We start from the raw sequence: 24,064 nt of genomic DNA on the forward strand, positions 1-24,064 counted from the left end.
CTAAAATTAAAGCAAGAAAATAATATAAACTAAAAAAATGATAAAAATAAGCAAATAAACAACTAAACAACTAAAAGAAAAATTGGATAGACACGACAATTAATCTCCCCCCACACTTAATATAAGCATTGTCCTCAAGGCTCAATCAAATAAAATCAATGCAAAATAAAAAGAAAAGGGTAAGAAAAACTCCCGTAAGGTCGCTTTGTTTAACGTCGTTAGCTCGACTGCATGTTGTGCTCATGTGGTCTTCACGTTGGGTCTTCTAACAAAGACACATTCTTTATGTATTTATGAATGGAATCTAACCCATTGAATTTGAGTGCTTCACCATCAAATTCCATTCTAAGTATCCATGCTTTTGTATCCAACTTCTTACTTGCAGTGAGTAAGAAGGGTCTCCCAAATAAAGTTGATGTAAGATTGGGATCACCCTCATCTTCCATCTCAATTATGTAAGAATCACCTGGAATGACAAGTGCATAAGCCTGTACAAAAATATATTAAACTATCCTTAAAGGATAAGCATTAGTTTGATTAGTTAATTGGATAAAAACTTGAGTTTCTCTTAATGAACTAAGATTTAAATAAGCAAAATTAGAATAAGACAGATTATTAATAACTGCTCATAAATCTATCATGCAATGATCAAACCTAGTTTTACCAATTATGCATTGTATTGTACTTGGCTTAGCTCCTTCTTTTAGGAGAATTTCGTGCATACATGTAGCCGGACTGATTCCTTTGATGTCAGCAACAGACCATGCAATGGCAGTTCTGTGAGCTCGGAGCACCCTCATCAGCTTTTCTTCTTGCACTTGGTCGAGATTTGTAGCAATTATGACAGGTAAGGTTTCATTCTCTCCTAAGTAAGCATATTTGAGATGATTGGGCAGTGTCTTGAGTTCAAGAATATGAGCTTGTACAATAGATGGTTGTAACTTATCAGTTATGACTGGAAATTCCACATAGGCCACCTTCTTGTAAAGCTTGTTGAAGTCGTTATTAAGTGCAGTTATGACATCCAACATCTCTTTAGAAAAGTTCTCGTTTGAATTCAACTCCAAGTTCTCTCGTATAGCAACTTCCAGATCATCTTCACTATGCAGATCTAGCACCCTTTGGGAGAGGTCATCCAACACGTCAAGAGAATAAGCAGCATGTACATCACTTGGATACCTCATTGCTTCAAAGATGTTGAATTGAATTGTCTCTCCATCGAACTCCATTGTCAAGGTTCCCTCATGGACATCAATCTTGGTTCTTGCTGTTTTCATGAATGGTCTCCCTAACAAAATTGGAGTGGAGCAAGGGATAGAATCATCTTCCATATCAAGAACATAGAAATCTGCTGGAAATACCAATTCATTGACTTGAACTAGCACATCTTCAATGACACCTCTGGGGTAGGCATTCGACCTATCAGCAAGTTGAATGATTATCCCAGTTTCTTTAAGTGGACCCAGATTCAAGGAGTTATAAATAGACAATGGCATGACATTAATGGAGGCCCCCAAACCCAACATACACCGCTCAATCCTGGTGTTTCCAATAGTGCAAGGAATAGTGAAAGTTCCAGGATCCTTACACTTTGGAGGAAGCTTCTTTTGGAGGACTGCTGACGCATTCTCCCCCACACTTACTTTTTCATTACCCCTTAACTTGCGCTTACTAGTGCAAAGCTCCTTCAGAAACTTGGCATATCATGGTACTTGTTTTATGGCATCAAGAAGAGGAATGTTCACTTCCACCTTGCGAAATGTTTCAAGAATTTCCTTGTCAGCTTCTTCCTTCTTAGTATTCTTTAATCTGCTTGGGAAGGGTGGGGGTATGACAATGGTAGGCTTTGGTGGAGCTGGATTTTTTGGCTTAGGTGCCTCTTTTTCATCTTCTGGACTATCATCTTGTGGTTTTGATGGCACTAGTTTTGGTTTTGGGATGATAGGTGGGTCGTAGTGTTTCCCACTTCTCAAAGTCACTGCACTAGCATTCTCCTTAGGATTTTTCTCAGGTTGGGATGGTAGTTGATTGAACAATTTAGATTGCATTCGATTACAAGATTCTGAGAGTTGACCCACTTGTTTCTCTAAACTTTTTAACGCTGCTTGAGTTTCTTGTTTAAATTGTTGAGAATCAGCCAACATGGCATTAATAAGATCTTCAGTGGTAGGCTTGGGAGGTGCTGGTGGAGCAACTTGTGGTGCTTGATTCTGTCTGGCAGGTGTCCACTGTTGATAATTAAAAGCAGGTTTTGCAGGTTGCTGGACATTTTGTTGATTGCCATAGCGAAGATTTGGATGATCACGCCATCCCTCATTATATGTGTTGGAATATGGATTATACTGCTGCCTTGGTTGACCTGGGAAACCTCCAATAGCATTAACATCTTCTGTTGGCCCTTCATAAAGAGTAGGACAAGTATCAGTAGTATGCCCCACAACTTGACATATTCCACATGGCTTAATCTGTTGGCTTAAAACAAGTTGTTCGACCACGGAGGTCAACTGAGCTATTTGTTGACTAAGCTGGTTCTCAATGGATTTGCTCACTTCATTAACCTGTCGTGATGTTGAGGGAGAGTCCCGGCGAGTGCCAAACTGTTGTGAATTGGCAGCCATGTTTGAGATAAGATTTCTGGCTTCTGTTGGGGTTTTGTCTACCAATGCTCCTCCACTTGCTGCATCTATCATACTTCTCTCAAAAGGTAAGAGACCTTCATAAAAGTATTGAATTAAGAGTTGTTCACTGATTCGGTGGTGAGGGCAACTAGCACCCAACCTTTTAAATCTTGCCCAATATTCATAAAGTGACTCTCCAGTAATTTGCTGAATTCCACAGATTTCTTTTCGGATGCTTCAAACTTTAGAGGCTGGGAAGTATCGCTCCAAGAAAACAGTCTTCATGTCATTCCATGTTTCAATAGTTCCCGGTGGGAGATAGTACAACCACTCCTTCGCAACATCTTTTAAAGAGAAAGGGAAGGCCCGCAGCTTGATTTGTTCTTCAGTAACTGATGTAGGTTTCATACTAGAGCAAACAATATGAAACTCCTTAAGGTGCTTGTTGGGGTCTTCTCCAGGTAATCCATGAAAAGCTGGTAGTAAATGGATGAGGCTGGATTTCAGTTCAAAATTGACATCCAAAGGTGCATAATAGATGCACAATGGTTGCTGGTCCAGATTTGGCGCAGCCAACTCCTTCAATGTCCCGTTTTGAGCCATGGTCTTGTGAGAAGTAACCGAGTCGTCAGAGTCTGACTCGGGATCAGTTGATGGTGGCTGTTCAGCAGGACCAAGAGGTTGAAAGAGTGGGTTTTCGGTTATAGTCTTTGAAGATCGAGAAGTAGACGATGACTCAAGATATTGTTTAACCCTTGAAAGTCTCTCTTGAGTATCGTCAGCACTAGACATGTACACCTGAGATTATAAAAGTAAAACAGGTTAGTAACAAAAATTAAATATGATTAATAAAACAATCTTTTTTTCTAATTTTTCAATAATTTTTTTTTATAATTTTTTTTTAAAAAAATACTAAAAACTAAATATGAATAATAAAATAAAATAATAGTCCCCGGCAACGGCGCCAAAAATTTGATGCGTGTCGTAAGCCACAACAAATTTACTATTTTTTTTAATTCCAATACTTCCAATTATTTTAGTATAATCGTAAGTAAGAGTCGATCCCACGAGGACTATGTTTATTTAATTATTCACAAATTAGTAACAAGAATTAGAAAAAGGGGAGTTTTGATGATCAGAATAAAAATTAAAGAAAAGAACAAATTTAAAGTAAAGAATACGATATGAGAAACTAGTTAAAGGTTATTCGCCACCCTAAACAATCGTTCCTAATTCCTATTAAAGAATGTAATTTTCAGTTTCCAATCAAACTATTAATCCCGCAGATAACGCTGAAGTAGTCAATTATCCCAATCTCCCCATTGTATGTAATCAAGGATAAGCGCTCAATAATTAACTCTTTTACCTAAAGCAGTAAATCCACGAAGCATGCAATTTATTTAACTTAGATAAAGCACTGAGATTTATGGAGACAGGCTAATCTAGGCAACAAATCAATGAAGCATATAATTCATTTAACCTAGGTTCTATTCTTCATCACAAATAAAAATTGTAATTTGTCACAAACACTTAGAATCCTAGACTATTAGGTGAATAGTAATCCTAAGATGACGGTAGATTAAAGTAAAACCTAATTTAGTGGCCATCTAAACAAGATTAAAACAATAATCATAACATTGAACATAGAAGAATAGAAGCAATTTGATATATAATGGAAACTAAAAATTAACATTTAATAATAAAATTAAGAATTCATGTTTTGGGTTTTGAAATAACCCCCTAACTAAAAGAAAACTACTCAGAACTAGACATTAATAAAAATCATAATATTTAATTTGTAGTTTTTGGATTCTCCCTCCATTTGTAGTCTAAGAGGTCTTATTTATAGTAATGGGAAAGTTAGTTGAATCCTATCAGAATTAGGATTCTATTTATAGTGGATAGATAAATCCTCTTAGAATTAGGATTCTATTTATAATAGTATTAGGAAATATATCGGATAAAGATAACTCATCTTTTAAACAAAAGATAAAAATCGCAACTCTTCTTGAAAATTTATCTTTATTTTCGCTATCTTTTTTTTTAGAAATTTCCTGTTGCGACGACTGATAGTATTTTGGCCATAACTCTCTCAATATTACTCGGAATTAGACAATTCAAGATGTTCTGGAAAGCTAGGAACAAGATCTAAAACTTTCATGTTGAGCTCCAAGTCCAATTCTGCCTTTAAGTTTGTCCGAATTTGCAATTAAGTTTCGCTTTGTACAATCGAGCTCGCTGACTTCTACTACTTTCCACCAAAATATGTTAAAATCCCTCCAAAAGACTATAAATGGATGAATGGTATTTAAAATAGCCTAACAAATTAAAATCACACTAATCAATAATTTAAAGAATCAATTTAAGAATATTAATAAATAAATTAATCATATTTATAAGATAAATATGGACTCATCAGCTCCAGTTGGCCCCGAAGAACCGAACCAAGAGCCTGGGACTCCGGCTATTTAAACACTCTTTTTATCTCTTTTTTATGTATATCTTATTCGACCTCAGAGCCTTTTCTAAGACATCACGACCGACCAAGCGGTCTTTAAACTTGGAATTATTTTTCATTTTTTGGACAACGGGCTGACCGGACAGCTTTTGATCCCGGTATTACGTGCTTTTGTCATCCTTAATGACAGCTTTTCATTGTTTTATTCTTACCAAATGCTTTGTACAGGTATAGGTGCCCCCCAAGTGACCAAGCAGACGTATGACTCTTGGTCACTTATCTTTTACAAATATATTGTTTATCTGTTTGGTGTTTTGGGTTTGACCAAACCTTTTGTACGCATTGTAGGTAAATTATAAGCATGCTAATTTTTTGACTCAATTAAATTTTAAAATACTATCTTTATTCATTTATTGCTCGAAAAGTGTATTTTTTACCGTAGTAACTTACATCAGAGCTATTTGATCTAATCTGATCTTTTAGCTTAACATGAAATAAAACAAATTGCAAACATAAGAAACTGTACTTTAAAGTGGTCACCCGACCTGAGTACTTTGTTCCTTTTATCGAAACCTTTGGGCGTAGTCCGCCCAGAATGCCATTCACTTAAAAGTAAATGTTCATTAGTACTTAAAGTGGTCACCCGACCTAGTATTTTATTAGTAGTATTTCCTTCCCAATTAGGTCCTAGTACACCTGTCGTGCTGTCTTTGGTGTTTAGGAATACCCTTCTCAGGACCATATCTCCCACGAAGAATTTCCGAGCTTTCACTTGTTTGTTGAAATACCGAGCCACTTTTTGTTGATGGGCCATCATCTTTAAGTTTGTAGTTGCTCGTCTTTCTTCGATTTCATCAAGTGAATCTGCAAGGAGTATGTGATTGGTACCTTGATTGTACGTCAATCTTTTGTGGGAAGGTGGCTCGAGTTCGACGGGCAGTATAGCTTCATAACCGTACGCCATTGCAAATGGTGTCTGACCGGTTGCTGTTTTTTCCGTTGTACGGTATGACCATAGAACTTTGGGAAGTTCTTCTGGCCAGTTTCCTTTGGCATCTTCGAGTTTCTTCTTTAGTGTATCCTTCAAGGTTTTGTTGACTGCTTCATCTTGACCATTTGCTTGAGTAGGAATGTCAATGGGGCGGGTCGGATTTGATCTAACTCTGATTCGACCTGATCCAGATCATATACGGATCTGTCCCGCCCCGCCCCGCTGGATCAGATACTCGGATCGGATCTGATCCGACCCGTCTTATACGGATCGGATCTGATCCGACCCAACTTTTTTTTTGAAAAAAAAATATATTTTATATCTAAATTTATATATTTTTTTTTCCAAAAGTTATTTGTTTAAGAACTAATAATGTATCATTTTTTTTTCTTATATATTTTTATTTTATTTGTCAAAATCAATAAAAAAAATATATCAAATTCTTATCACATAAAAATGTAATTTTACTATTGAAAAATTAATTTACCAAATTTTAGAAATTCCACTAATATAATCATCAATAATAATGTAGTATGATGATTACATGAAATAAATCTCCTCTAAAAAAATACATGAAATTAACTATAAACTTTTTATATGTTGTTATTCTAGTCTTCAAGATTTACTGTGTACGGCTCCTACAAAAAAAATAAATATGTTAATAATAAAAGTAAGATTTTTTATACTGAGCCACAACAAATTGTAATTTTTGTAACTGATACTTTTAGTGATGGACCTATTTTAGTCACAACATAAGAATGATGATTTATAATTAGTTACAACTTTTTTACTTTTAGTCACAAATTTTGTTGTGATTAAAAATAAGATTTTTTGTAGTGATATTTTTCTTATCAATTTTTAAAATTTTTTAAAAAAAAACAAAAAATGGTTATAGAACACATATTTTTTTAAAACAAAAAATTACTTTTATTTTTATGATTAAAAGATTAAAAAAATAAAAAAATAAAAATATTAGCAAATGCCCCTTAAATAATTAAATATTTAAAAGTCAAATAATAGTATTAATTATTCATTATTATAATATTTAATTAATTAGTATTTTTATTTGATAAACAAAAATTAAATATTATTCTTATTATTATTAATATGTTTTTATTAAATGTAAATTATTGTTGCATACATATATAAAAGTGATATAATATAAAAGTGTAAATTATTGTACAAATTAATATATTTAACAGTGCCTATACATAAATCGATCTATTGTGTATAACATTTGTTACTTTACTTTCTTATTATAACCTTATATTTAAGATTTTCCTTAAAGAAGAAGGTAGGGAATTTTGCAAATAATAATAATTATTATAATCAAATAATTAAAATATAGATTAGCCAGTATGCATATATATTTTTATTTTTATATATATATGTACGTATATATAAGAATTAAATTGATAGAGTAATTAATTAAAATAATAATAATATATAGTGTGGTCTATGGGCAGATCATATATGTCTACCTTAAAAAATATATTAAAAAGTAAAAATCATTTATTTTAAAAAAAATATATATATATTTAAAACGGATCGGGTCAGATCCGATCCATAAAAAAATTAAGCGGGGCGGGTCGGATCTGATCCAAGATCCAATAACTATCTGAATGTTTCGGATCAGTAATGATCCGTCGAATCGGATCACTGATCCGATCCGAATAGATGGATCTTTTTGCCATGCCTATGCTTGAGGATGTGCCACTGCGGAGAAACTTTTTATGATACCATGGTTCTCACAGAAATCAGTGAAGGACTGGATGTCGAACTGTTTTCCATTGTCTGAGACTATTTTTTACGGTAGTCCGAACCGGCATATGATGTTCTTCACTATAAAGTCTTGAACTTTCTTAGATGTAATGGTTGCCAGTGGTTCGGCTTCTGTCCACTTAGTAAGTAGTCGACTGCTACCACTGCGTACTGCACTCCGCCTTTACCTTTAGGTAACTGCCCGATCAGGTCAATTCCCCAAATGGCAAATGGCCACGGACTTTACATCTGTGTCAACTCGTTGGGCGGAGCTCTTTGTATCTTTGAAAACCTCTGGCATTTGTCACACTTCTTAACATAGGCTCTCGAATCTTCAATCATCGTTGGCCAGAAGTAACCTTGCCTTAGAATTTTATTGGATAAGCTCTGTCCAGCGGCGTGATTTCCACAGAATCCGTCGTGAACTTCAAATAGGAGTCGTCCAGCTTCTTCTTGTGTGACACATCTGAGTAATGGCATCGAGAATCCTCTTCTGTACATGATCCCTTCTACTATGATATACCGTGCTACCTTCCTTCTCATTTTCTGAGCTTCATTTCGGTTATCTGTTAGTTCCTCAGAGTCGAGGTAGGCTGCTATTGGTGTCATCCAGTTTGGGGATGTTTCAATCATTATGATGTCTTCCGTGCCAGTGATGCTAGGCTATTCAAGGAACTGGATAGGGACCAAGTTTGCCTTGTCACTTACATTGCTGCTTGCCAATCGAGCTAACGCATCTACAGTTGTATTTTCTTCTCTTGGAATTTGTTTGCGATTGTAGCTTTTGAATTGTTCGAGCAAATCGTGTATTTTTCTCAGATATGCTATCATCTTTTCTCCCCAAGTCTCGTATTCGCCGGATACATGATTTACCACTAGCTGTGAATCACTACAGATTTCGATGTGTTCGGCCTTCATTTCCCGGGCTAGTTTTAGTCCAGCGATTAGAGCCTCGTATTCAGCTTCGTTGTTAGATGCGTTGAATCCGAACTTGACCGCAGCTTGCAGGTGTTGCCCCCCAGGCGTGACGAGGGCAATCCCATCCACATGTAGTTTCCAGGTCGGTTTGTCTTCATTGTTACTTGGCTGAGGTGCTGGCTCGGGGTCACTTTCTGGTATGCTTTCTTCTTTGCCTGTGCATTCTACCACAAAGTCGGCCAAGGCCTGGCCTTTGATTGCTGTTCGAGATTGGAAGTTGATTTCGTACTGACCCAATTCTACCGCCCACTTGAGTAACCTTCCAGAAGCATCTGGCTTTTGCAGTATTTGTCGCAACGACTGGTCGGTATATACCCGAACAGGATGAGCTTGGAAATAAGGCCTCAACTTCCTTGTTGCTAGAATGAGGCAGTAGGTGAGTTTTTCTATCAACGGATATCGGTCCTCGGCCTCGATGAATCTCTTAGTAATGTAATAGACTGGGTGCTGTATGCTGTTCTCTTCTCTGATCAGCACGGTACTCATGGCATGTTCCGTGACAGCTAGGTATATTCCCAGCTCCTCACTGTCTAGAGGTTTTGCAAGTTGTGCCTTTAGATCTTGAAAAGCTTTTTCACATTCTTCTGTCCACTCAAACTTTTTGTTTCCTCGCAGGATGTTGAAGAATGGAACACCTTTGTCCGTTGATTTTGACACGAATCTACTGAGTGCGGCGATCCGTCCAGTTAAGCTTTGCACTTCTTTGGTTTTTGTTGGCGAGTTCATATCCAGGAGGGCTTGAATTTTTTCTGGGTTGGCTTCAATTCCTCGGGCATTGATGATGAAGCCTAGAAACTTTCCCGAACTGACTCCAAAGGAGCATTTTAAGGGATTTATTTTCATGTTGTACTTTCTGACGACTTTGAAGCATTTGTCCAGGTCGTCTATGTGCCCCAAGCCTTTTTGGATTTGACGAGCATGTCATCCACGTACACTTCCATATTTCGCTCGATCTAGTCTTTAAACATCTTGTTTACCAATCTTTGGTACGTAGCTCCAGCATTTTTTAGACCAAACGACATGACTTTGTAACAATAGAGACCCATATCTATTCGGAAACTTGTATGTTCTTGGTCTGGCGGATGCATTTTGATTTGATTGTAGCCTGAATAAGCGTCCATAAAGCTTAAAATTTCGTGCCCTGCTGTTGCGTCTACGAGCTGATCGATTCTTGGAAGTGGAAAACAGTCTTTAGGGCATGCTTTGTTGAGGTCTGTGAAATCAATACAGACTCGCCATTTCTTGTTCGGCTTGGGCACGAGTACGGGATTCGCGACCCAAGCCGGGTAAAAAGCTTCAATTATGAAGTTGTTGTTGCGCAACTTTTCAACTTCATCTTTCAGGGCTACTGCTCGTTCTTTATCCAACAACCTTCGTTTTTGTTGAACTGGCCGGATGTTAGGATTGATATTGAGGACATGTGAAATAATAGAAGGGTCGATTCCGACCATACCCGCATGTGACCAGGCAAAAACATCTAGGTTTGCTCTCAAAAATTTTATCAACTCTGACTTTACTTCGAGCAACAAACCATTTCCAATTTTTAGCTTTCTGGTCGGGATAGCTGGATCTATCTCGATCTCTTCTAATTCTTCCACAGGTCCAACATTGATGCTTGGGTCCCCAAGTCGAGGATCCACATCTTCATCCTCGCCTTGGGAAGTTTCCTACTTGGGAATATTTTTCCCTTGTCTGGGCTCTGGCTGGAGGATATTTCCTTCTTAGCCTTGGCCACTGCAAGGTTGTAACATTCCCGAGCAGACTGCTGGTTCCCTCTAAGACACCCTACCACTGCAAGATGTGATAGCTTTTAAGTCATACATGGCTGGTCGGCCAAGCATTACGTTAAAGGCTGAAGGAACATCCAATATTAGGAATTGTGCCATGATAGTTATGCTCGTCGAAGCTTGTCCAATAGTGAGGGGTAGCCGGATTTGTCCTAGAGGTGCAATTCCTTGACCGGAGAAACCATAGACAAGCTGGAGGCATGGAGTTAGATCCTTGAGTTGAAGTCCCATCTTTTCGTAAGCAGTCTTGAACAAAATGTTTGAAGAAGCTCCCTTGTCGATCATGGTTCTGGCCACCATTTTATTGACTATCTGGACTTCCACGACCAGCGGGTCGTTGTGCGAAAATCTAACTTTGACAGCGTCTTCATCGTTGAAAGTTATGGTTGGCTCTCTTGCTCGTGGAACTTTAGGCTTTCTTTCTTCCACGGTCAGGATGACTTCTTCTTGCTCTTGCTGTGCTGTCCGAGCATACCTCTCCCTAGCGTTGCCCGAATCTCCAGCAATGTGCAAGCCTCCAATAATGACTTGTAAGTGTCCATCTACTGGTGGAGGTAGCAAATCTTGGTTGTTGTGACCTTGGTTGGTCTTGACATACTTCTGCAAGTGCGGATTGTTTTTCTTTATTAGAAATTCAATTTCCCGCTTCAGGTTGTAACATTCGTTAGTGTCGTGGCCGTAGTCTCTGTGGGACCGACAAAACTTCGTCATGTCCCTTTTGTTGGTATCTTTCTTCATGGGCCCGGTCTTCTTGTACGGGATTAACGATTGAGTTGCCATATATACATTCTCTATATCTTCAGTCAGAATAGTGAATGCAGTGTATTTGGCATGATTCTCTCGGGGAGTCTGTCCGGATTTATCGATGAACTTTCCTTTCTTCCCGTTTCCTTGCTTGTGGTTGTTGCTTGAACGCTTGCCACTTGAGCTTGAATTGTTGGAATAGTTGGGAAGTTGGGCCGATGTCCCAGTGGAAGGAGCCTTCGTTTTGCTTGGCTTTTGTTCACCTTCTTCTCGTTGAATGGCTTCTTCGAGCTTGATGAAGCCTTCGGCTCGGTCAAGGAAATTACTCATTGAGTCTACCGGCCCGTTCTTCCTTATATCTTTCCAAAGTTCACTGAGGTTTTCAATGCCCCCCAGTATCGCAGATAACTTTCCATCCTCGGTTACCCGCGAAACTTTGGTCGCTTCCGTCATGAATCTGCTGATGTATGCCCAGAGTGGCTCGCGTGGTTGTTGCTTTACTTCGACCAAATCTCCCAAATGCAATGGGAGCTAGCGCGAGGAGGAGAATTGCGCATGGAATTCTGAAGAGAAGGTTTACCATGAACTAAACTTTCTAGGAGCCAACTTGAAATACCATTGCTGTGCGGCTTCCGACAGAGTGGCTGGGAAGATTCTGCAGCACACATCCCCCCGTACCCCTTGTAAATCCATTTGCATCTCAAAGTACTTGAGATGGGAAAGAGGGTCTTCTCTCCCAGTATACATCTTCCACGTTGGCATTTTGAACTTGTGAGGCAGTGGCAGGAGATTTATCTCTGATGAGAAGGGAGTTCCCCGAGCTTGGTCTAACTCAAGATCATTATTACGTTGTCCAGCCATGCCATGAAACATATTTTTCAGTTTGTCAAGCTGGGCTTGTACGGCTGGGCTGACCTGCTCGGCATTCTGGTCGATTTGGATTACGTCAGCGTCCTTCTGAGCGAGGATTTGAGTACGAGCTCCAGGCTGCACGATCATTGCAGTATTTTGCTCGTCTATTTTTCTTCTTCTGTTTAGATCGTTCCATCGGTCATGGGTTTCTCCCAACCTTTCGAACACAGAAGAGCCTGGTTGCCTTAGCGATTAATTCACTTGGTTGACGGGTGGAATAGCGCCATTAGTCTGGTTGGAGCCATCAGGTATAACTCCTCCTGATGAATTACAGGACAAGGTCTGCTCGCCTACTGCTGGGCCCACGAACGGAACTCGTAACTGGGGATTAGGCGGTTGACCATTAGTAGTCTGGGAAGTATTCATCGTTGGATCCTCTTCCGTTTCTCCCAGGGGAATGACGTTCGGCGATTGCTGACCTATAGTTTGGTAGGCTCTTCGTATCAGCACGGTGGCTTGCCGACTATGATCTTCGATCTCTGCATGGTGAGCCCTTAATGCCTCCATCTCTTTATCTCTCCATTCAGCGAACATACGCCTTTGTTCGTCAAATGCGAGATTTACTGCAGCACGCAGTTCGTCCTGATCATGATGCAGAGTGTTGTTATGACCCTGCATGAGTCTGTGTGCGTCACGGAGATTTTGCAATTCGGCTACGTCTCTGATGGTCGTCTGGGCGTTGGTTCCAGGCAGAACAGTTGTATTATGAATGCCCTAGTTGGGTGCAGAACTGTTATTCCCAGTCTCTTGCACACCAGGCGCAACTCCAGTAATAGGACCTGTTTCACCATTCACCACGCTTCCCGTTTGTCCGGGATTAACAGCAGGCAGAACCCTTGAACTCCCTGGGTCTTGTGATGCAGGATCCAGCGTCTGTGAATTTGCTGGGTCAGACTGACCTCTACGAGTTTGCACCATCGTGTTGGCGGTTGAGTGTCGAATAAAGAGCGATTTGTGATCCTTCTCTCAATGAAAGCACCAAAATATTGACTTCGCTTTTAGCCAACTACAATGAGTCTATTTTATAAGAGATAAATGATATGTAGTAACAGATATATGATAAAGCAATAATAAGACACGGGAATTTTATAGAGGTTCAGCCCCGAGCAATTCGGTAATAGCTTAATCCTCGTTATTTGTATTGACTTAAGATCAAGGAAGAAGAATCCTTTTCTGATAGCTCTCACAACAGTATCTCTGAATATATAATTCTTAGATAATAATATAGTCTTAGCTTAGCTACTTTTCGACCGATCCTTTGCCCAGTGAATATGCATCACTATTTATAGGGCTAAAAAACTTGAGGAGGAAGAGTTTCCTCTCTCGTTACAATGCGTATAAACAGAAAGATCGTGGGATCAATGCTGAATGCAAGGATTGTGGGATTGAGGCTGAATACACTGATAGTGGGATCGTGTGTGCGCCGTATCCATGTAAATTGATCCCTTAGTTATAGGGATTGAGCTGATGACTCATGATGCGAAAGCTGAATTCGCTAAGTGTTGATTGCTCTGCACGAATCGCTGAATATCTTACTCTGGACATGACAGCGAGGCATCCTGCTCGGCCTATCTTCCCGAGCAGATGTTCCAAGTGGACTCCACGTGTCACCATTCTCGTGATGCCATGTCAGAGTACAAAATTTGGGATAACATTATGTATCCTCGATTAAATATTGCGTATATCCTGATGATTATGCATCCTCAGTAAAATCTTGCATATATCTTGAAGATTATGCGTCCTCAATAAAATTTTACATATATCCTGAAGATTATGCAAACGTAATATTCATCATATAGTTGACGGATATATATTGAAAGAGATGAATACATATTTATGTATATGTTCTTGTATCCTTTGAGGACAATGAAAAGTAATCTAATATAGATATAGATTTTGACAAACATTTCCTGAAGTGAATGTTTTATATTTGTCAAAAAAAAATATTGTATTTATGTGAATACAACTAAAGAATCATTAAAAATGATTATTGTTGATGCAATTTTATAGTGGATTTTGAATACCCAAAATGAATGTTAAGAAAATTGCATTGAAACATCAAAGTATAAGAATAACAATGAGCGTGACTAATGTTATTTAAATACATGAACCATGTATTTATTGTTCATCGTTCCCTGGAAAGAATGATACGAATTGAAGTCAATTACTTTTAAAGATTGTTCATATTAGTCGTGTTATTATACATTGTTATTACTTGTAATATTTATATTAGAAATTATTGCATGTGACATATATTAAAGATCAAATTATGCATATATCTTGGAGACTATGCAAAAACTGTATTCATATATTCTTTGAAGTATTATAAAAGAAATTGCTGATTTTTTTTTATATTTTTATGGATGAACAAGTAATAAATTTTTAAGAAATTTATAATAATGCTCTACTTGTTCGATGTCATTCTCTGAAGTGAATGCAATAATTTTAAATAATCGATGGCATTATTTACTACTCAAATATTTCTAGAAGAAAGTGGAAACAACCAAAAGATGAGATACCACACAGAATCAAAGTGCATGAAATCTATATATCATGTGTGGAATTGAATAATAGTAGTCGCGTACCTGTAGTACGGACACGCTTATAATCAAGATAAAAGTATATTTGATTATTGAATAGAATGTGAATTATACAAATTTATTGTACATTTAGAATATTTAAATATCATTCCCTGAAGAGAATGAATAGACATGAAATTCTATTTCAAAGAATATAGATTTCACATATATTGGTAATGCCAGAAGCAAATTAATATATACATATTTTATTATTTATTGAAATCAATAGTTTCAAACTATTGTTGGTACAAGATATGTATATATACAGTTACTATTTAATTTAGTTTATATATTCCCAAAAGTGAATATATAATTTACTAATATTTGTTAGTAATCCAATATAATCAAAGTGATAAAGAATCATAAAATGATTATTTGAAAAGCTTCCTGAAGAAGTCTTACATATAATTGCTATTTGGAGTAGTAAAATATCTTTGTATGTACCTAGATGTATAACTTTTATCTAGTTATGAAAGTGATAAGAAATAACTTATTATGGGTCTGTTCGGTAATGATTTTAAAATTGAATTTTTGTTTTTTTAATTAAAAAAGTGTAAACAAAACTGAAAAGTGCGTTCGGTAGGAAGATTTTGTTTTTTATTTTTAAAATTAAAAAACAAAACTAAAGAAATTTTCAAAACAGATTTTTGTTGATTTTAAAAATTTTAAAAACACTTTTTCTCAACTTCTCTCTTGCTTATTCTTTCAGAAGCTCAAGTTCTCTTCCATGGCTTCAACTATTCCACAGGTAATATCTCTTTCTCTCCCTCTCTATATATCGTTCTCTCTCTCCCCTCTCTATATATCGTTCTCTCTCTCTCCCCCTCTCTCAGATTTTTTTTCTCTTTATTTCATTGCCAGATTTGAAAATGTAAAAAGAGATTATCATGATGGGAGTAGCTTGAGGAAGAATTTTTGTTGTTACAGGTATGATTCTCTTGTATTTTCTTTTTATTTTAGGTTTGCAATGTTTGAGGAAATTTCTGTTTAATTTTCACATTTAATTTTTGAAATGGGTTTTGAGTTTAATCTCTGATATTAGATTGGGTTTAATCTCTGAAATAGGGTTTATTTTCTTATCTACAGTATCATCTCCTATAAATCTCACCAATTAGAGCTTTAGGTTTCCTTTCTAATTGATTTTCTTAATTCTTATTGGGCTGTGTTCCATTTATTATTGGGAAATTTACAAAAATACTGGAATTTGGATTAATTTTTATAAAAATACTGTCACACGGAATTTTTTTTCAAAAATACTGTGTTTTTATAAAACACTAGTAAAACACAAAGCAGTATAACTCAAAACAACAGTAGAACACCAGTAAAACACCAGTAGAACACCAGTAAAAAAGTAAAAAATACCGCCTGACAGTATTTTTGTAAGAAAATGATAAAAATTAGTATACCATGTAAATTTCCCTTTATTATTTCATTTTGTTTATTGATTTAGTTTCCTGAGCATCAATTATTTGATGTGAATTTTGATGAGGGTTTTAAAATCATGACAGAAATCGAGAGTTAGTGATGGTGGTTTGTAAAATTGAAGAAATAATGTGGCTTTGACTTGTTTGGCTGTAATTGTGTCAATATTTGTCAAATTTGGTTTTTGGATGATTTTTAATATCTGCAAGTTGCTTTGGAGTTTTAGATCATGTTTATTCATTTTTTTTTTGGCTTTCCCTTTTATGTGTTATGATTAGTAATATAATATTCTCTCCCAGTTATGGTTTTCTTATGACAAGAAGAGGAATTTCAGATCAAACCATGTTTTATTGAACAAAATTTATTATCTAGTATGCATGAAATGTGCTTTCTTTTTGTTCAGATAATATTGTTAAAATGGATACCTGGGTTTGCCTTTTAAGTAGGCAGCTATCGTTTTCTTATTAATTTTTTAAAATATGAGTAAATTATGTGTTGGTGATTGGCTTAAAAGTGATATTTCTTTAAAATCATTTTCATTTTATGTTATTTTGAGATAAGGGCATGTTTTGGCATAGTTTGTTTGTCTTTGCTTCTGCCCCTGATCATATTGATTCATTATTAAAAATGTGGAAAGAGATTATGAAACAGGCTTACCTTTTCCTTTTCCATGTTGATAATTTCTAACTTCTCTGCCTCATATTTCTATTAATTGTCTAATTCAATTCCATATTGAGTCAATCCAAAAGTATATGTACAACTTACATAGGCTTGATAATGATATTTTTTAGTAAATAATATGATACAAGACCTGATCATTCCTCTGAGATAATTCTTTCAAATGTCTTGATAATTCCAGCTGTTTACTTTCTAACATAACATCATATTGCTTTCTAGCTTCTGCTAGTCTACTTTCAGCAGTAGCCAACAACACCTAATTCTGCATTAACCGACGAAATCTTTTCAGTAATGAAATATTATAGGACACAAAATAATATGCCAAAGCTTTTTATAGAACCTTTGTAAATTGTTCTTCCAGTTTAGTCTCTCATTTTTTATATTGCAAAATGAGCCTTTTCTTTTCCTCTATGATGTTACGAAGTTGCTCTACTTGTTTCTCCAGTAAGCTTATTAATTGGTGTGTGGATTGTCATGTTTGTCAGGCAATGACTTTTGAGTTGGGAATTTTCAAAAAAATATTCTCTTTTTACTCTAAATGTACAATATTGCAATGGTTTAGATCATTTGTCAAATGGAACTTTTTGTTTGGATTGCCCAAATCAACTTAAATTAAATGAGTGGTCTTAAATATGTACTCATATTTTTGCTTCCTATGCTTGAATTCTTATTTCTGTCACTGCAGAATGAAAATGTTAGGCTAATTGTTTGCAATATTCTTTTGGGATTTTCTTCGGTTTTAGTTCTCGACATCATTTCTAGTGACTTAAATACAGAAGTACATTGTGATTGCTTGTTGTAGAATTCACAATTTTATAAGGACAAATGCAAAAAAAGATATATATTTTGATGGAGATGAAGACATTCCTGAAGTACAAAATGCTACTATACAAAGCACCCACCAAATTTTGAATGATAGTGTTGAGTTTAGTATTTCAAGAGATCAAATTCGTGAAATGGCTGATGTTCGTGATGAAATTGCTGATCATATATGGAGAGCAAATCGACGATGAAGATAATGAGTGAAGCTTATTAACAATTAGAACTTTTTTAATATTTTTCATCAAGATTGGATAATTATTAGTTCATATTTTATTATGACTTTGTCGGTTTTGTATTATAGATAATGAGTTTCGTGATTTTAAATTACTTGATTTTTTTTAAGATGTTAATGAGCATTTTTTATTTGATTTTTTTATAATTTTTATATATTAGTTTAAAAATAAAAATAAATGATATCCATAATTTTTAATTTTAAAAAAGAAAAAAAAAATCAAAATTTATGTTTTTTGTTTTTAAAATTGAAAAATAAAAAACGGTTACAGAACACACTTTTATTTTCTGTTTTTAAAATTATAAAACAAAAGTGATTACAGAACACACTTTTGTTTTCTATTTTTAAAATTTAAAAACAAAAGTAGTTATAGAACACATTTTTGTTTTTTAGAAACAAAATTTTTAAAACAAAAAATTTACTTTTATTTTTCTGTTTTTAAAATTGAAAAACAAAATTGTTACCAAACGCCACCTATATGTACTGGTTGTACATTTAAATATATAATATATAAGTCATGATAATTAAACTGATAAATAGTCTATTAATAAATTAGACAACTTGTTAGAAAGATACAAGGAAAATGAATGGTATATTCTGGTTATATCTATTTGACCATTACAATAACATGATGAAGTTGTCATGTAAATTATACACATCATTGAATTGATGATAGTGATTCCTGAAGAAATATAAAGTTTGATAAACATAATACTGACTCATGAAGAGTGTATATGTTTTGGAGAATAATATAATTATATTATTCGTGTATATAAAACTGAAACTTCTAATGATTATGTTGTAGTGATTTTGCATTACCTTATGAAAGTTTCTTTTTTAAGACAAAGATGACTGGCCAAGTAATTTTTAAACTTGGGTTATGTTTTTCATATTAAGACAACTGGCTGACCGGGTAGCTTTTAATCCCAGATTTACCGTGCTTTGTTATCTTTTTCAATAAATACTATCCCTTGTTTTGATAATTATCTGTGCAACTATGTTTGTTTTTTTTGGCTTGTTATTTACTTTTATCAACGCTTTGTACGGGTATAGTTTTCCCCTAAGTGACCGAGCAGACATTTGACTCTTGGTCACTTGTATTTTATAAGTATAGTTTTTTGTCTATTCAGTTCTTTAGATTCGAGCAAACCTTTGTACGCATTGAATGGTAAATTAATAACTTGCTAATATATTGACACGATCAATATTAAATAGACATATTTATTCATTTATTGGTCGGAATATTTTTTGTTACCGTAGTAACTTACATAAAAGTTATTATATTGATCTAATCTGATCTTTAGCTAAATTTAAACAAAATAAATTGCACTTAAAAGAAATTTTACTTTCAAAGGTGGTCATCTGACCTAAGTACTTAATCGTTTCATTCGAACCTTTGGGCAAGGTCCGCCCAGAAGGCCATTTACTTAAAAGTAAATGTTCTATAATTTTGTACTTAGAGTGGTCATTCGACCTTGTACTTTTATTGGTAAAACTTTCTTAAATGTTCTTCATTCCAAAACCTTGGAACTAGAATGAGTTTCATATTTTTGTCATACCGCCCAAGTATATCCGCTCTTGATTCGAGAATTTCAACCACCTGATATGGCCATTCCCAGTTTAGTCCGAACACACCAGTCGTGCTGTCTTTCGTTTTCAAAAATACTCTTTTGAGGACCATATCTCCCACAAAAATTTCTATGCCTTCACTTGCTTGTTAAAGTACCGAGCTATCTTTTGTTGATGGGCCACCAACTTTAGGTTTGCTGCAGCTCATTTTTCTTTGATTTCGTCAAGTGATTTTGCTAGGAGGGCACGGTTAGCCTCTTGATCATAGGTCAATCTTCTATGTGACGGAGGTTCTAATTCTACAGGCAGCATAGGTTTATAACCATAGGCCATATCGAATGGAGTTTGTCCAGTTGTTGTTTTTTTAAGCTGTGCGGTATGACCATAGTACTTCTGGAAGTTCTTCCAACTAGTTTCCTTTAGCATCTTCAAATTGTTTTTCCAAAGCATCTTTAAGTGTCTTATTGAATGCTTCTACTTGACCATTTTCCTGAAGGTGTGCCACTGCAAAGAAACTCTTTATGATTCCATGGTTCACACAGAAATCAGTGAACAATTGGATGTCAAACTGTGTGCCATTGTCCGAGACTATTTTGTATGGGAGTCAGATTTGACGTATTATGTTTTTTACCACGAAGTCTAGCACTTTCTTAGATGTAATTGTTGCTAATGGCTCGCTTCGGTCCATTTAGTGAAATAATCCACTGCAACAACTGCATACTGTACTTCCCCTTTACCTTTAGGCGATACACGGGGTATCTTTAAAAATCTTTTGCATTTATCATATTTCTTAACATAAGCTTTTGAATCTTCGATCATGGTCAGCCAGAAATATCCTTGCCTTGGTATTTTAATTGATAGGCTTTGCCCAGCTGCGTGGTTGCCACAGAATCCATCATGTACTTCAGACAAAAGCCGTGTAGCTTCTTCTTGTGTAACACATCTAAGTAGTGGCATGGAAAATCCCCTTCTATACATGACTCCTTCTACGATGATATACTGTGCAACCTTTCTTCTCATCTTCAGAGCTTCATTTCTATCATTTGGAAGTTCTCCAGTACTGAGGTAGGCTGCTATTGGTGGTATCTAGTTTGGTGATGTGTCAATCATTTCAATTTCTCCTGCACAGGTGATGTTAGGTTCTTCAAGGAATTGAATTGGGATTAGATTAGCCTTATCAGCTATGTTTATTGCTTGCAAGTCGGCCTAAGGCATCAGCAGTTGCATAATCCAAATTTGACTACCTCGTGTAGGTGTTGCCCACACGTGTGACAAGGGCAATCCCTGCACTAGACAGTTGATCTGTAGCTGAACCATCCACGTGTAGTTTCTAGGTAGGTTTGTTTTCCTTATTGTTCGGCTGAGGCTCTTATACTAGCTTCAGGTTGCCTTTTGAAATGCTTTCTTCTTTGTCCGTGCCCTCAACTACAAAGTCTGGTAAGACCTATCTGTAACACCCTAACTATTAAAGGTGTGTTAGCGTGATTTTTAATGTACTGTGCAGCTCGTTGCTAATCAACGAGATTATTGGAAAACGTGAATAATTAAAATTTTGTTTAATTATTTAAAACACAAAATATTACATTTATAAAATTCTGGGATCCCGTTTATAAAATATAATTACAAAAGTTTACTATTCCTTTACAAAATATTTATCGCCCAACGACTAAACAACAAAAGGCCCTGATGTCCCGAGGATCGTACGCTCCAGGCCTAATCGCCCCGACATGTACAATCTTCATCTGCTCGCTCTCACGGCTCCTCAACTTTAGCCTTGCCCTTACCTACACATAGCAATAGCACTGTGAGTCAACAGACTCAGTAAGAAAAGCATAACACAAAAAAACATACTAATATCCCAGGTTATAATTAGGCGCCCATACACCTAACCATAACCCTAACTAAATAAGGATCGATCTTGACAAAGTATGATTAACCGCGAATCCAGCCTATACTCAGTACTCTAATCGCACTGATGTGGTAGCAGTTAATTCATACTATCTGATAGCCTAGCATATATCTGTTGGCATCTCGGTGCATCTCTATGTACACCTCACCGATGCCCTAATATGCTAATCTGAGGGCTATAGATTGCCTATTCTGACGGTAACTAACATGTACGCTAAACATGTATAAACATATGCATAATATTATACTAATCTTACCTTAATTCTGAATTCAGGTGTGCCGGCCAACCTAAGTGGAACAACTGCTCGACGAATTAGAGGCTCCTAAATCACATCAATCATAACATAGATAATGTTGGGTTTTGTGCCCTAAATAAAACCCATTTCAATATAATCAGATTTACTTATTAATAAAGATCAGAAATAATATTTTATGTTGCATGGTTAACATGATTTATTTCATGATTATATATATAATGTATGAATTCTATTTAAGTCCAGAACATATGAATTTGATAATGATTATAGTGTTGTCAGCACAGTGGAATATAATCTTAATTATATCTCAAAAGTTTATTCCCTGATTTGTCAGAACACTGGATTTAGACTGACATGGTATAATCAGCGATAGGTATTCTTACACCTTGGAAAAGTGTTATGTCCTTTCCAGGACATTGGCAAAGTTTACCAGTATCGAATGTATGGAGTATACATCGGAAGGGACCAATATTGAACTTTGATTAGATATATTAAATTTACCGTAATATCTATTCAATTCAATATCACATGTTGATCCTAGATCAAATTATCTTAATCCTGATATGATTACATTCGATCTCAAGAGTGTTATTCGTGTTCTTTGATTTGTTAGTTAAGCCTACTTTTGGGTCAGGGTGATACGTACATTTTGGGAACACGGTAGTGCAATTGAGTGGGAGCGCTAATATAAATATGGAATCTATAGCTTCGATTTGGGGAATAGAAAGTAAAGGACGATTTCCTTCGAGCCTAACCAAACGAAAATAAATGGTGGAGTACTCATTTCACTTAGCTAAAATATCATTTATACAGGGTTAAGTGTTTTAAGGATAAAATACATTGTAGGGTGTAACGGTAATTTAATCCCTTTACAGTGTAAATCATCTATATAGAGGACCATTGATCACATTAGGATTACAACAATGGATAACTAATGACGTATCTATATCATGGAACATATAGAGCGTTCTATATGACTGAGAGTGCAATTCCAAGTTCTAAGAGTGGATTCAATAAGGAATTAATAAGTTAGGGAATTTACTTGGTAAATTCGGTTCGACTTATTGGAAGCTCGGTTATATAGACCCATAGTCCCCATACTAGTTGAGACCATACTACTTGTAAGACTCAGTTAATTGATTTTAATTAATCAATTATAATTTTAAAGATAAACTATGTCTACTTTATGAATTTTCACTAAGCAAGGGCGAAATTGTAAAGAAAAGAGATTCTAGGTTTATTTATTAATTAAGATACTTTATATGTCTAAATTAATAAATATATTAAATAGCAATATTATTTAATAATTATTTTTAAGTTATTAAATAATTAGAATTGGCATTTAAATGGTTAAATTAGAAAATTAGCATTTTTGAGAAAATGGGAATGAGAAATAACAAAATGGGAAAGTTGCAAAGTGAGGCCCAATTTCCTTATATGGGCCGCCCACTGTGCATAGGCTTTTACCATTTTATTTTTCCATTATTTTAATGCCACACAATTCTAACCTAAACCTAGAGGGCATTCTATAAATAGAAAGTAATGGTTTCAGGAAACAACACACAATTGCATCTCATTCTTTTCTGAGAGAATTCTTGAGCCACCACTTTCCTCTCTCTTTTCTTCTCTTCAAAATTTCAAAAATTCCCTTGAGTGAATGAGTAATGCCCACACACATCAAGTGGTACCTCAATCATAGTATGTAAGACTATGGAAAATCAGCATCAAAGAAGGAGAGAAAGAGATCCAGATTCAGATCTTGATAATGCTCTGCTACAGAAAGGAATCAAGGGCTAGAGATCTAAATGGAATGAGTCATTATATTCTGCTACACCCAATGTAAGGTTTTCTTCAACTCTTATGTGTTTATTTCATTGTTTTAGAATTCATATTAGGATGTTAATCAAACATACTTGGTAGTAAATCTAGATCCTGGTAAAATATTTCCAACAGATAAGTGACACGCTGAATCACTTTCAGGGGACTTAAACTTGAAACTAAAAGTTTCCCTATCGATGAACAGCATGGCAATACCCTAAACATCTTAAAAATGGGAAAAATTAGGGTTCCCAAAACTGCCCCAATCGGTAGACCGGTTCCCAACCGGAATTCCCGCTCCTACAGGTCCCCCTGAATCGGAATTCCGGTTCAGAGCAGGATTCACCCAAAAATTCATAACTCAACCAATTCAACCACAAACCCTATGAAACCTTCCAGACGTGCTATTTAGACCTCAAAGAACAATATCAAAACAATAAAACACTTCCACAAGCTCAAAAGCAAAACATGCCATTAGAGAGCCAATCTTGAGTTCAAAACTCAAAGCTTGCTCAAACATCAAACCGGCC

The 24,064-nt window shown here is 35.7% G+C and overlaps 1 protein-coding gene, 1 long non-coding RNA gene and 1 pseudogene across 2 annotated transcripts; 1 reads left to right on the top strand and 2 right to left on the bottom strand.

The window, feature by feature from the left end:
• Positions 1-251: 251 nt before the first annotated feature.
• On the bottom strand, positions 252-3,456 carry LOC115723822 (uncharacterized; annotated as a pseudogene).
• An 11,878-nt stretch (positions 3,457-15,334) lies between these two features.
• LOC133030801 (uncharacterized) lies at positions 15,335-18,092 on the top strand. The gene is made up of 3 exons (XR_009684346.1): positions 15,335-15,576; positions 15,690-15,755; positions 17,614-18,092. It is a non-coding gene; the product is annotated as an uncharacterized LOC133030801 (long non-coding RNA).
• Positions 18,093-19,960: 1,868 nt separating this feature from the next.
• LOC133031359 (uncharacterized) lies at positions 19,961-20,571 on the bottom strand. The gene is made up of 2 exons (XM_061104844.1): positions 20,289-20,571; positions 19,961-20,139 (listed from the first exon to the last, which is right to left on the bottom strand). Exons 1-2 carry the CDS (start codon positions 20,569-20,571, stop codon positions 19,961-19,963), a joined length of 462 nt encoding a protein of 153 aa, XP_060960827.1.
• Positions 20,572-24,064: the final 3,493 nt, after the last annotated feature.

The sequence above is a fragment of the Cannabis sativa genome, chromosome 9, assembly GCF_029168945.1.
Source record: "Cannabis sativa cultivar Pink pepper isolate KNU-18-1 chromosome 9, ASM2916894v1, whole genome shotgun sequence".
NCBI lineage: Eukaryota > Viridiplantae > Streptophyta > Magnoliopsida > Rosales > Cannabaceae > Cannabis > Cannabis sativa.